Source organism: Enhydra lutris, unplaced genomic scaffold (genome assembly GCF_002288905.1).
Source record: "Enhydra lutris kenyoni isolate GAN:26980312 unplaced genomic scaffold, ASM228890v2 scaffoldscaffold4, whole genome shotgun sequence".
Classification (NCBI taxonomy): domain Eukaryota; kingdom Metazoa; phylum Chordata; class Mammalia; order Carnivora; family Mustelidae; genus Enhydra; species Enhydra lutris.
In genome coordinates, this window is record NW_019154088.1 from 4653474 (window position 1) to 4667968 (window position 14495).

The window sequence follows — 14495 nt, forward strand, 5'->3', positions numbered from 1 at the left end:
TTACTGTAATAGGTTCGTGAAATAAATGTATTGAGCTCAAACCCTACGGTTTCTTGAAAGTGAATATAATTATAAAAATTCAAAACAACAAATTAAGTGTGTTCGTATATAATATCCATATTTGAATCACATTACCACCTGCCTGTTGTATCCATGCTAACTGATCAAATGACATTCTCGCAAATATAATTTTCTTACCATCCCCTACAAAAACCCACTACTCTGCTTATTTCTGACACCACAAAGCCAATCATTCTATTTTAGCATATTCAAAATGTTTAAAAAAATATGAAAAATATGATATGTTGTGCCAAATACAGATTTTAAGAAATTTCAAAAAAAAAGAAAAAAGAAAGAAAGAAACCAACCTTCTTATCCTATTTCCTATGAACCTGTGTTCTGAATCCTATAAAAAGAACTTTAATTAAAGGACCAAAATACAATAACAATTTTAGAGGCAGTTATACATTTAAAAAAGAAAATGATGAGGCTCACTTGTAATCACTTTGGTAAATGGTCAAAAGCCCATTTTAAACTTCCCCCTAGTCAATTTGTTCAGTTGTGACTCCACATTTTTACATTCTAAATTATTCTCCCTTTTCTGTTGTAACTGTTTATTAGTGAACACAGATTATCTGTGTGGTAACAGATAACTCCCTTTAAAGTCTGGCTACATACCCAAAGCTGCTACTTTAATGATGATTGCTTGAATGTTAGACGATATCATCTCTTGGAGCAAATCTTCCTGGTTTCTCTGCCAAAGGTAAGCTAAAGGCTGGAGATTAAGCCTTTTACACCTATAAAATAAAAAGAAAAAAATCAGATGATATCTTGATGTTCTATACTTGGATCCAGAGCAATTACTTTGATTTTAAACATAATGCTTCTCTCAAGGATTTTAGCATTTTAAAATGCTTTAAAAAACATGTTTTGCATAATGAAGTTTATATATACAACATAAACATATTTAATTTCCATAGGCTATGCATAAACAGATAAAAATGAAATCTCCGGGCAGATTAGAAATATTAATTTTAGTAAGACTCTAAGTTTAGAAATCTATGCTAAAAAGCTTCCAAATGCCGATGGATGATTATTCTTGTTCTTAGAACTTCCTTAGGTATCAAAATTGTGAAGCATATGTAAAACAGGCAAATCAACTTATCCTAATAAAACAATCCTATGTTGATTAAATTTACAATACCTATGGTTACATGAACCTTCTTCTCTACTAACCTTTTTTTTTTTTTAAGATTTTATTTATTTATTTGACAGAGATCACAAGTAGGCAGAGGCAGGCAGAGAGAGAGAGGAAGGGAAGCAGGCTCCCTGCTGAGCAGAGAGCCCGATACGGGGCTAGATCCCAGGACCCCAGGATCATGACCTGAGCGGAGGGCAGAGGCTTTAACCCAGTGAGCCACCCAGGCGCCCCTTCTCTACGAACTTTGACATTTTTAAAAAAGAATTTGACTTTGAATGAAAAATAATAATAAAGACAAAAAGTACAATATATTGAGCATAATTATATATTTTACATTATGGTGCAATAGAGAGAATATATATGGTTTTGGAGTCAAGACAAATCTGCATTTGAAATCTCCTCTGGCACCTACTAGCTACATGACTTTGACAGGTTAACTAAACTCTATGTCTTTAGTTTCCTAGTTCATAAATAGGAACAAAAATATCTCCTTTCAAAGTTCTTGAGAAGATTAAGAAATTAGAAAGTGAAGCCATCCTTTACTTCTCTTTTTTCTTTCACATTTCTCACCCAATCTACCATAACACAGAACATGATCATTCCTCACCAATACCACTGCTAACACCCAGGTCTGAGCCACCATTATCTTTGATGTCAGTATCCCTCTAACTTCTTTCCCTGCTTCTATCTTTGCCCGTTCAAAATCAGTTTTCAATGGAGCAGCCAGTATAATCCTTTTAAGACATAAAATGAATCATGGGATTCCTCATCTCAAACTCTCCCCATCACTCCTTATAAAAGTCCTTGCAAGAGACCTACATGGATCTCACTCTGGTTAGCGCATAGCTCATCTCCTACTGCTTTCCCTTCACTCCAACCCACCACCACTGGCCTCCTCACTCTTGTCTAATATACTAGCCATGTTTCCTACCTTCTTTACTTGTTTTATGCCTTAGCTTAAATGTCACTTTCTCAAGGAGGACTATAACTGATTAAAAGAAGTAAAGATAAAGAAAATAGTACAATGCCTGGATAAAATAGATTTTCAATAAATGGCAGTTAAAGCCAAGTGACTTGCCCAGGTCAGAGTAAGTGGCTGAGATCAGATTTCAAATAAAAAACATAGCTCTAAAACTCAGCATCTATAAGTTTGCCCTGCTGACTATTCAAGCCCACAATAATCTTTCTCTCAGCAAACCCCAATACTTAATAAACACACCACATATTTGGTCATTTACTCATACCATGGCATTAAAAATATTACTCCTCGGGGCGCCTGGGTGGCTCAGTGGGTTAAAGCTTCTGCATTTAGCTCCGGTCAGGATCCTGGGATCGAGCCCCTGAATCCGCATGGGCTCTCTGCTCAGCGGGGAGCCTGCTTCCCCCGCCCCCCCTTCTGCCTGCCTCCCTGCCTACTTGTGATCTCTGTCTGTCAAATAAATAAATAAAATCTTTAAAAAAAAATATTACTCTTCTTTTTCCAGGTATATATACCCTGACTTTCAAAGACACCAAAACCTTCCTACTGCAGACTGTTTTACATGCTTACCCTTTGTAAAATGTCCCAGAGTATCTAAATCAATGTTGAGGCAGTTAATAAATACAAAAATAATAAAACTGAAAGTCCCCATGTAACAAAGGCATTATAATTTTAACTGTCCTCCCACCAGCACTTAACGATCAAATCAAAACGATCTCTCTACCTTTTTTAGCTAAGATTTTTTAAATTGAAAAAACCTTATTCTCTTTCTATCTTTATTGTAAAATTCTTGGTTTTTGCTTTGATAGCTATAATCTTTTGACTATTTCCAGACTTAAGTCAAGCTTTTTTGTTTATTTAAATTCTTTAACAGTTCAAAGTATCATGGCTCAAATACACTTCCTCTGTAAGTCACTATTGCATTTGAGCTTGTGATATTTATTAAATATTTTATATCTTGAAAATACACTGATGCAATACAAACTACAAACTGAAGACAGGCTAATTCAAAACTGAGACTATAAACCAAGGGACTCCCAGTAACAATGCTTTAAAATTTTCAAGGATAAAATTAGTGGAGATATGGTTTATTCTATAAAATCTGAGTACTTTAACCATGTGTTAAAGTGCACCTGAGACTGTTTTAAGAAAAATCCTGCCTCTGTCTATGGGTATGTTCTGGACCCTTCTCCCATATAGATATAAGGCAGCTTCCTAATCAGGAGCACATTTTCATTTGGCTTTTAACTTTCATAAATATATGTCAGCCCCATCTATAGTTTGGCTACCCATTAAACCATGTGGGCTTGAACTTATTAAAAAACACAGATTTGTAAACTAAATAATTCTCAGAGAATACGACCTAAAACTTGATGAAAATAGTATTTCTAACATATGGTTTAAGGGATATGCAATCCATCTCCATCTGTAGATCAGTCGTTCTCAAATGTAGGCGAGCAGAATGTAAGGAAATCTTTTTCAAACTACACATATGACCTCCCCCAACTTCCACCTCCACTTTCCCTTTTCCAGAGATACTGATACCCCCCAAATTTGAGAGCATCATATTCCTCTTCATTTAATTATACTTTGTCCTATATTTCTTTCATTTTAAAAAAATTGGATTTTTAAAAAAGTTTTACTTTTATTTATTTATTTTTTAGTAATCTCTACACCCAACAAGTGTCACAAACTCATAACCCTGAGAGATCAAGAGAAACATGCTCTTCCGATTCTCTGGATTTTTGACTGCCTTAAATTCACTGCAGAATTAAGAGATAAAATAAATGCAATTAAAAAAAAAGTTTTCAGGAGAAGAGTAAATGAAACAAGAGGGGATTGGGAGGGAGACAAACCATAAGTGACTCTTAATCTCACAAAACAAACTGAGGGTTGATGGGGGGAGGGGGGTTGGGGGGGTGGGGTTATGGACATTGGGGAGGGTATGTGCTATGGTGAGTGCTGTGAAATGTGTAAACCTGGCGATTCACAGACCTGTACCCCTGGGGATAAAAATATATTATATGTTTTAAAAAAATAAAATTAATTAAAAAAAAGTTTTCAAGCCAATTAATATATAAGTTTTTAATACATAATTCTTTTATGTGATAGTCAATATGAATGTGTCTTTGTCAAGAATATAAAACTATTACACAAATACAAACTTTATCTGATTTCCATTTATCATTTTGAATGGCAAAATTACTTATTTCTAGGTCAAGCTGTACTGAAGATTAATACTGGAGTCCCTATTTTCCTTTTTGCTAATATAATCATATATAAAGTTTCTATTCAGTATTTTATTTACCCAAATAAACTAAAAATGAAAAATAAATTCAGATGATGTTTTACAAGCCAACATTAAATAACCAATATTATCATTATACTTTATGGTTTTTGAATAGATGAGTAGAATTGATTATTTTGGTATCTGGAGATAAAATGTTTTACCATTGCTACATCCTTTGAATGGTGAGAAAGATGAAGAGAGCAATAATCTAAAAAGTCCTTGAAAGCTGAATGCTTTGTTATATAAGTATTTTAATCACATGAATATTTTTGGCCAAGAGTTGAATTCTAAAGACCAAAGAAGGAAAGATTCCTTAAAAAGCTTTTTTATTTTCCTCTTTAAAATACCACTGCATTCCTGGTGTGTCTGGATGACGTAATAGGTTAAGCACCTGACTCTTGGTTTCAGCTCAGGTCTGATCTCAGAGTCCTCAGATTGAGCCCTGCATCAGGCTCCATGCTCAGTGAGGAGCCCTCTTGGCTTTCCCTCTCCCTACCCACTCCTTTTCTCTTTCTCTAAAATAAATAAATACATTTTTAAAAAAGGTATCACTGCATTCATTTTACTAGCCGATTTTTATTAACAATGATTGATGAGTTAAAAGGGATTAAAAAGGCATACTGATTCAAATAAGGAAACTGAAACAATACTTTTGACTTTAAAAAATCTTCGCCTTGATTTTTTTATTATAAGTAATTTATTTTTCCTTATGGTAAGGAAGTTGGAGTTTTCTCCATGTGTGATATTAGGATAGAAAAAAAAGTAAAAGTACAACTTTTGTTATTTAGATAACATAGGTAGTTATTATGTCCATGAAGCATGTAGAATATACATTTTACTTATTATTGTATTATTTGGATACAATTATATTTTTAATTTATTCCCATTCTTAAAATACATGAAATTTTAAAATATAGGACAAGTTTTTAAAAATAAAATATAGAAAAAATAAATGTTCTCTTACACATTTTCTACTCGAACACGCTGATAGTCAGAAAGTATAGCACCTACTGATATCCCCTCTACTTCTTCTTTTTCCTGAAAATAAAAGAAAAAAATATAGCTTTAAAAATAAAGTGTAGCTATGCATCTTGCTCTGAAAATTATTAAAGAACTGTGTATCATTTAGAAAATCATCTTGAAGCAGAATAATTTATGAAAATGCAATCCACATTCAGAAAAACTACATACATAGATTTAAGTCATACTCTCAGCTGTGGGAAAAATAATCATTCTTTTTACTTAAAATCCAAATAACTAGAGACTACTTTCTGTAGACTGGGCAGACTTAGATGGTACTTTCAAATGTTTTCTCACTTAACATATTTTTAAAGATTCAATGATGTTCAGTTGAAATTTTTGAGAAATTTCTATTTAAGGACAATATTTTCTCAGACTGAGTAACTTTAAAAGAAAAATAAGCAGTGGGATAAGTACAAAAGGAGACACAATGATTTTTTATTTGTATCTCACAAAAGGCGATTAATAGGAGCATCCAGGAAGCAGAGATGGAAGAGTGATTACCTGAATAACAGTATAGGACAATGGATAAAAAAATTCCATGATGAGAAGGAAACAATGAATTATCATCAACAGAGTTACCACTGAGAACACCCAGCACTACATCCAGCAGAGTCTCATAGGAAAGAGAACTAGTCTACCCAGCATGCTCATTAATGATGGAGATGTAAATTCAAATATGATCAAGTTTGCAATGATATAAAGCTAGGACAGTTAAAAAAAATAAAGAAGAGGAGATCAATAAAGTACATGTATGGATACAGAGAACTTGGAGATTTAGATGGACAGGTCTAAGATGAGATTTAATGTAAGGAAGTATAAGATAGTATACTTAGGGAAGAATAATATACTATACAGGTATACACTAGGGAACTGTTATCTAGAAAACAGATAGGAAGAAAGTGACTAGGGGGTAATTACTAATAACAAACTGAACAGAAATTCTCTGAATAGGCATAAAAGAAAATCCATCCCAGTATATACAGTATAGAAGAAACTACTTGAGAGAGATGACTGCATTATTAATACCCTTTCCATACTTGGAAATCTACAAAGAAAAGCAATAGTGTCTCACATAAAAACATATGTAATACTTCAAGACATACTGAAATAACGGAGTGTGTCCTAATAGGATGTCATAAAGAGTAAACAACTAAATGCACAACAGGAATCTCTCATGTCTTTGGAGATAAAGCCAATTTAAAGTTTCCCCTCCAAAATGATAAAGAAATATCTGCCCCAACATCCCCAAAATAAAATGATTCTATTAGATAAGGATGACAGGAAAAAAGCTATTTCCTTTACTTCCCTAGTTTAGCAAATCTGCACTTCCTAGTCATTTTCTTTTCATAAAAGTCATTGTATTCATTAGAAAAGGTCAAAGCATAGTGTTCCTGAATAAATACACAGATCAGAGTAGTGAACATTGTCTCAAAAGATAAAGATCAGTTATATTCCTAACCATATAGTTGTTTATAAGTTCTGCCATAAGAAAATGTCAAGTACTGAATATTATATGTGTGTGTGCTTGTATGGATTTCTCTGTACATCAAGAAAATAAAGATGAGAGCCACTGGCAAGTTTTCTCTTTTAACTTCAAGTTAATGTTAAGTCAAGACATGGTTAAAATAAAATTGACATTTATTATCCATTTAAAATGTACTATCATTCTATGATTCTCATTGAATGCTCACCACCCTAAATAATTATTATTTAATTCTTCATAGTCTACATTTTTCCTCTGGAATTATCTACTATTGCCATCTCTTTTATTTTCTATTTGGTAATACCTAAGTAATCAGCTCTAGAATTATATATCAAACTGAATTTGGACTATTCTTCCAAACGAGGCCTAAATCCAAATCATTACCTTTTTTTAATGTAAGAATATTTTTTATTAATTTTTAAAGATTTTAATTCCAGTATAGTTAACATACAGTGTAATATTAGTTTCAGGTGTACGATATAGTGATTTGACACTTCTATCCATCAGATCCATACTCATCAAGGTAAGTATACTCTTAACCTTTTACATTCACCTATTTCACCCATCTCTCCCCTCACCCACCTCTCCTTTAGTAACAGTCTGTTTGTTCCCTATAGTTAAGAGTCTGTTTGGGATTTTTTTTTTTTTTTCTCTCTCTTTTGTTCATTTATTTTGTTTATTAAATTCTCCATATGAGTGAAATCATGTTGCATTTGTCTTTCTCTGACTGGCTTATTTTACTCAGAATTATATCCTCTAAGTCCATTTATGTTGTAAATGGCAAAATTTCATTCTTTTTAAATGACTGAATAATATTCCATCATATATATAATATTCCATTACACACACACACACACACAACTGTATCCAGTTGTATAAAGGCTCTTCCCTTGCAGGAAACAGAGATAAAGCTAAAGACTCAGTGTGGTTTTGCTGCTGCCAAATGTACAAAATAACTTAGAATAAACAGATGAGGTCAAATGTTATGAACCCACTATTCATATCTGCCTACTCTTGATCTGAAGGAGATTAACAACAACAGTGCAAGGCAGGGCTGACAGTAGGACAGCCAAGTTCTCCATCTGGGAGATCATAATCTAAACATAGATCTAACGAATGACTTGTTCAACAACCGGATTACTACTACCCACTAAAAAACCAGCCCTAACACCTACTAGCTCTGTGACTTTGAACAAGTTAGATAATTTTCCTGTTTCAGTTTCCTTATTCACAGTGAGGATAATAACAGTTCCTATTTTCTAGGGTTACTATGAAGACTGAGTAAAATAATCCAGATAAATAACAGTGTCCAGCACCTAGTAAGCACCCAGTATTTTCTTCTGTCATTATCATAATCTTCATCATTATTACTACTACTTATATAACTACTTCTGTTACTACTACTACTACTGAATACTGCCACCACCACCACCACCACTATTACTACTATGGGACAAAGGCCTAACTTGACAGACAAAACCCTTTCATTTCTGGGCATTAACTTCTTGCTCATTATCACTTGAAGAGATTTTTTACAACTTGAACTGGTAAACTAAGTAAAGAAGATAACCCTAAGCATTGAGGTGGGCATCATCCAATCCATAGAAGGCCTGAATAGAACTAAAAGGTAGAGGAAGAATGAATCTACTCTCTGCTTGAGCTAGGATATCCACTTTCTCCTGCTCTCAGACATTGGCGCTTCTGGTTCTTGGGCCTTAGAACTGCACTGAAATTTATTCCATTGGCTGCCCTGGTTCTTAGGCCTTTGGGTTTGGACTACAACCATGCCACCAGCATTCTGGGGTCCCCAGCTTGCAAATGGCAGGTCATACGTCTTCTTAGCCTCCATAATCAGATGATAATCTCTTATAATAAATCTCTTTCTCTACATCTTTATATATCCTCAGTTCCCTCTTTCTCTAGAGAACCATGACTAATATATAACCCTTAACACTCAACTCTACAGTCCAGTTGCAACAAACTTTTCCAACATAGTGAGTCCTGAATAAACTAAGGCTAAGTAAGATTTTAGTTGAATCCTTAATCATTTAGAACATACTACTAACTTCAAAGAAAGGCAAAATAGACCTTTAAAAGGTAAAGACATAACAGAGTCAATCTACTCCATAAAAAATATAAAGCTAGTAAGCTCAGGCCCTGATCCATGACCTATATCTCCTGGGAGAAAAAAGTTAAAAAATTAACAATAATAGCAAAATAACAGCAGTGGAAGTGTCAACTAAGAATCAGAGAAAATGATTACTAGAATCAAAGATAAACTGAGGCTGCATGAAGACAGCCAAATAAATCACCTGGTGCCATAATGGAAATAAAGATGAATGTGTTAGAGAAAATAACTAACACAGAATCTGGGCTCCAAAAATCTGGTCACATTCAGACCACCTTCCTATGATATAATTCTATGACCACTGAGCAACGTTTAGATTCTAATTTAGGTTGCCTTGTTACTTTCAAACCCAGAAACATTATGCTAATCCATCAAAACAAGCGTTCTCATCCTTTTAACACAAATGCTTCCATTATAAATGAATGAACTGATGTTCCAGTTTACACAGTCTTAAACAGCTTTGATTTGTATTAATGTATACTAGAGAGAACGATAACTTCTTGGTACATCATCAAAACCAAGTCTCTAGCCTGGAGAACTATACCACAGTGCTCACCAAATATTGCCAAGCTTAACCAGTCATGTAAGCTTCTCCAACAATAATGCTAATTGTCATTGTTCTTTAGTTATTCACTTAAGCAACAAAATAAGGGGCTTGACATATAAGGGATGGTCAACAGTATGGAGTAGCTGTAGTGGAAACATGTATTAAGAAACGGAAGGAAAAAAAGGCTAGAAAAATTTGGGATGAGACTGTTCAGAAATGTGGCCTGCATCCTGAAGGCAATGAAGAGCCCTTTGCTGTACACATTTTTAAAAGTAACTCTACTGAGGCACAATTTATACACAATAAACTGTATCTATTTAAAGTGCACAATTCATTGTTTTAACAAATGTATATTCCAGTGAAACCACCACCACAATCAAAGTACAAATCATTTTGATTATAAATGATACCTTGAGCCTCTTTACAGCCCAACCCTCCCTTCATTCCTGGCTTCAGGCAACTACTAATCTACTTTATATCATTACGCATTAGTTTGCATTTTCTCAAATGTTACACATATAGTAATGATACAATATATATCCTTTTGTTTCTAGCTTCTTTCCCTAGGTATGATTTTGAGATTGATCCAGGTGTATCCACAGCTCATTCCTTTGTATTCCATTTTAATCCATTGTATGGATATACCACAATTGTTTATCCATTCTTTTATTGATGGTTATTTGGTTTGCTTCTCATTTGGTGGTTCTTGTGAATAAAGCTGCTATGAATTTTCCTACATGTCTTTGTGTGAATATATTATTTTCATTTCTTTCGGATCATGCTAAGGATATTAAGAAGTAAGATAGGATCATATTTACAAGTGGAAAGACAGACTGATGACAGTGTTAAGGGTAAACTGGAGAGTAGAGAAAGAGGAGCTTAGTCTGAAAGAATTGATGGATACAGATAAGAAGCTAAATTCCCAAAAGAATTTAAAGACAATATCAATAAAACTTGGGAACCACCAGCACAGAGACCAGGAGCACACATAGAGGGTGGGACCAAGTGACTATTAGCTAGGAACTACATGTCTTAAAACAAAACGATGAGTTTATTTTACTTTGTATATGTTTTTCCAGTTTGTTTGCTAAGTATCCAAAGTAGAAAAGACTATTAGACATATTAAATACTCTGGTGCCCAAGGGCATATAGAAAAAGATGTGGGTGTTCTCGACATATAAGAGAACTTAAAGCTGCAGGAGCAAACAAGAACCCCAAAGCAGCAGGACATGAGTGAGAAGAGAGCTCAGTGTAAGAATGTGAGGGTACAGTAAAATGTAAGGACTGTAAATGTAAGAAAGAGACTTCAGTGAAGACATTGGAAAAGAGTGGTCATGATAATAAGAGTAATATAAGAGTAAATAAGGACAGAGTAATCGGTGCATGCACTAATACTATTCTGATGAAAAAGAAAGATATTACCAAGTGCCTAGTATATACCAAAATTTGTGCTCCGCAATTTGTATATCTTGTCTTGGTTATTCTTTATAGCAATCCAAAATACTATTAAACTGATTTTACATGTGAAAAAAAGAGATCATTCCATTCAATTAGACACAGCTGGTCAACAGAATAAGCAGCCCTTACATTGAGGCCTGTCTGCCAACCACACCTGTGTTCTTGCTTATACACAAAGTGTCACATGCTGTGGAAAGTTCAACAGAACCACTGTATTTTCCAATTAATAAGTTAGTTATGACCACCGTGGGGAAAGCTGCAGTCATGTCTGATGAAAGCAAGAATGAAATATTTGACATGTACCAGTGCCAAATTCTTAAAAAAAAAAAAAATTTGGTTACTCAGTAAAATAAATGATGAATCAAACAATGAATATCTATTGCTAAATTCAACACAATTCATAGAATTTTTAGAGCGAACACATTAAATTATATTCTTGTCATCGGAATGAACAAAGGCAGAGAAGATAAAAATAAAAAATAAGAATGTCAGTAATAAGTTAGAGACAAAGACTGGACCCTCAATAGCTGGGCATTTTGCTGAGCCACAGGAGCTCTCAGACACAAGTGGCCACCACTCAACTTAGAACATCATCACTATCAGTGATAGATGTATTTAGTGCAACTCAGCAAATAGTTAAGTCAGCAATGGCATCACTGAGTACTAGAAACAGCAGTGCTTAATACCATTAAACATTTATATTAGTTACTGCTTTCAACAATGCTCTAAGGTAGACTATCATCATCTTCTTTGTCTTGTAAATAAAAAATGCTAAAAGATATTTACAAAAAGTCAGCTTTGAGCGGATTAGCTAAGCACACATCTCAGGGCCATTTGTTGCCTAGAGCACCCTTTCCCCCAGTCTTTGTCAATGTGAGACACAAGCAAGACTGCTGAGAAGCGAGTCCAGGCAGCTATCTGAACAATTCGGCCAGTCGTAACAACGGAGGGAACATCTGCAGAAGCACACAGATACTCACAAACAGGTACAAAGACAGCTTCATTATAACCAGCAGGTGGTACTATGATATAAGAAAGAACATAGGTATGGTTGGCAGACAGGTCTCAACAAAAACAAATTAGCAACATGGAAGATATACCAAAGATTAAAATTTCTATCACTCTAAGTAGTCAGCAAACTGTTCTTTATCATTTTTTATGTAGAGAATCCTCCCCACCAACTTTCACTGTCAATTTTATCATATACCACATTCCTATACACATTTAAATCTTCTGTGTACATTCTGTTCTGTTCTACTGATTTGACTATTTCTCAGTCAGCACCACATTGTTTTAATTATAGCACCCACAGAGTATGTCTGAATACCTGTTAGTGCATGTCTAATCCTTGTCTTTTTAAGTTGGGAGATATTAGTGAGCCTCTTGGACTTTTCTGCAATTATATTTTACAAATCTGCACTGGGCTCTTAAGGCCGAGGATTGTGGCTTGACCTTCAGCATTTCTTTCCTTTTGAAACAAACTGTATTGTGTTTTTAATTAAGCATACCATCCAGAATACATAGGTGATTTTTTTCCTGCTCTTGGGAAGCCATTCTAAACATTTAGAAAAGAACATAAAAGCCTGAAAGATCTAAGGACCATCAACTCTATCAACCTATTGGTATCTGTACCTGTAGATTCTGCCTCCACCTACGAAAATGGTCTCCTAAGCCATAAGTGCTTCTAAGCATCCCTTTGCAGGAGATTCTACTCCATCTAGATAGCTTAGGGACTAACCTTTTTTTGTTGTTGTTTTGTTTTGTTTTCCCCTGCACCATCAATTTTTACTCCTGGTTCATGTTTATCATTATATAATATGCTGTGATAGCTACCAAAAACTCCTCTTCCAGGTATCATTATTTCTCTCTATTAAAGTAACACTCTTCAAAAGAGTTTATATGTTTTTCTCCACTTCCTCATCATCCGTTCTCTTTTAAACTACTCCAGGCAACCTTGAGTTCACATCAGTGTATTAAAACCTCTCTTATCATGTCAGTCAGTGACCACTAGGTTTGCCAAATTCAATGGTCCATTCTCTGCCATTACCTTACTTGAATTCTTCCTATTTTAATGGCTATTTCTTATTCTCCCTTAATAGTGCCTTGCCTTCTTCATTATCTCTAAAAATTAAAGTGCCCAGAGTTCAGTCCTTGGCTCTCTTCCCTTCTCTAGCTATATTCATTCCACAGTAATTTCATTTGGTTGGATGGTTCTAAATATAATCTGTAAGTTAATAACTCCTACCTCTCTGAGATCCAGAATCCAAATATCTGCTCTAATGCCCATCTGAGGATCTACTAAGTATCTCAAATGTGAACACTTCAAAACAAACTCTTGGTTCAGGAACGTATACCCTTTGTTGCCAGAAGTCCTTCCATATGGCTCCTCATCTTAGGAAATGACATTGCACGTACATTATTGTTCAGCCCAAAATCTTCAGAGTTGTTCATGATTTCTCTTTCCCTTATGAACTACATCCAATTAAGCCATAGTTCTATTAGCTCCATCTTCCAAAAACGTTCAAACTCCAAGCCTTCTCATCTCCTCCACCATTACCACTAGTCCTAATCACCATCACTTTCAACTGGACTATTGCAATAGATATCTAGCTGGCTTTCGTTAAGTCCACGCTTCCTCACTACAGTTTATATCCACAAAACAGTGATCATTCAAAATATAAGCCAGAACATGCTCCCTCACTAAAAATCCTCTAATGGCTTCCCATACTACTTAAGAGTAATATACAAGCTCCTTGTGAACAATATACAAGGTTCTAAATGACCTGGAACGTCACAACTACTCTGACATCACCACCTACTACTATCCTCTCAGCTTATTCCAAGGATCCACAATACACTTACTGTCACTCAAACATTTAAGCTTGTTTATATCTCAGAATCTCCTTCCCGATGCCAATGACACACTTCCTATAGATATTTACATTATTTCTTCCTTTACTTTTTTAGGGTCTTGCTCAAATATCTCAGACAGGCCTTCCTTCTCGGACTTCTTTCTGAAATAGTCCTACTATCTTCTCACTGTCCCCTTCTACCCCTGTCACTATTTCCTTGCCCTAGCTTTCTTTTCTTCATAGCATTACCTGAAATTACATCATATATTTACTAATTTAATTTTTAAATGTATGTCTTCAGTTCTATGAGGGCAGGTACTTAGTCCTGTTTCCCTATAGCCTCAGCTCTAGAAAAGTACCTGGGATGACAGAGTATTCAATAAATATTTGTAATTGAATGAAGTTGATTAACTAAAATTACAGTACTTCTATACTTCAACAATTATCCAAAACAAAACTAAGGTAACAAATAAAAATAAAAATACCATTTTGTAACATATATGACAAAGGGTTAATGTCTTTCTCTTTCAAACT

The 14495-nt window shown here is 34.5% G+C and overlaps 1 protein-coding gene across 1 annotated transcript in view; it reads right to left on the reverse strand.

Annotated features, from left to right (window-relative positions):
- The window catches only part of LOC111162261 (diphthamine biosynthesis 6), a 183452-nt gene that overhangs the window by 72552 nt on the left and 96405 nt on the right, over nt 1-14495 (reverse strand). Inside the window, exons 4-5 of the mRNA XM_022526548.1 lie at nt 5435-5508; nt 679-797 (exon numbers count right to left, since the gene is read on the reverse strand). Of these exons, the coding sequence (XP_022382256.1) occupies nt 679-797; nt 5435-5508 (193 nt within the window). The remainder of the gene's footprint in view (nt 1-678; nt 798-5434; nt 5509-14495) is intronic.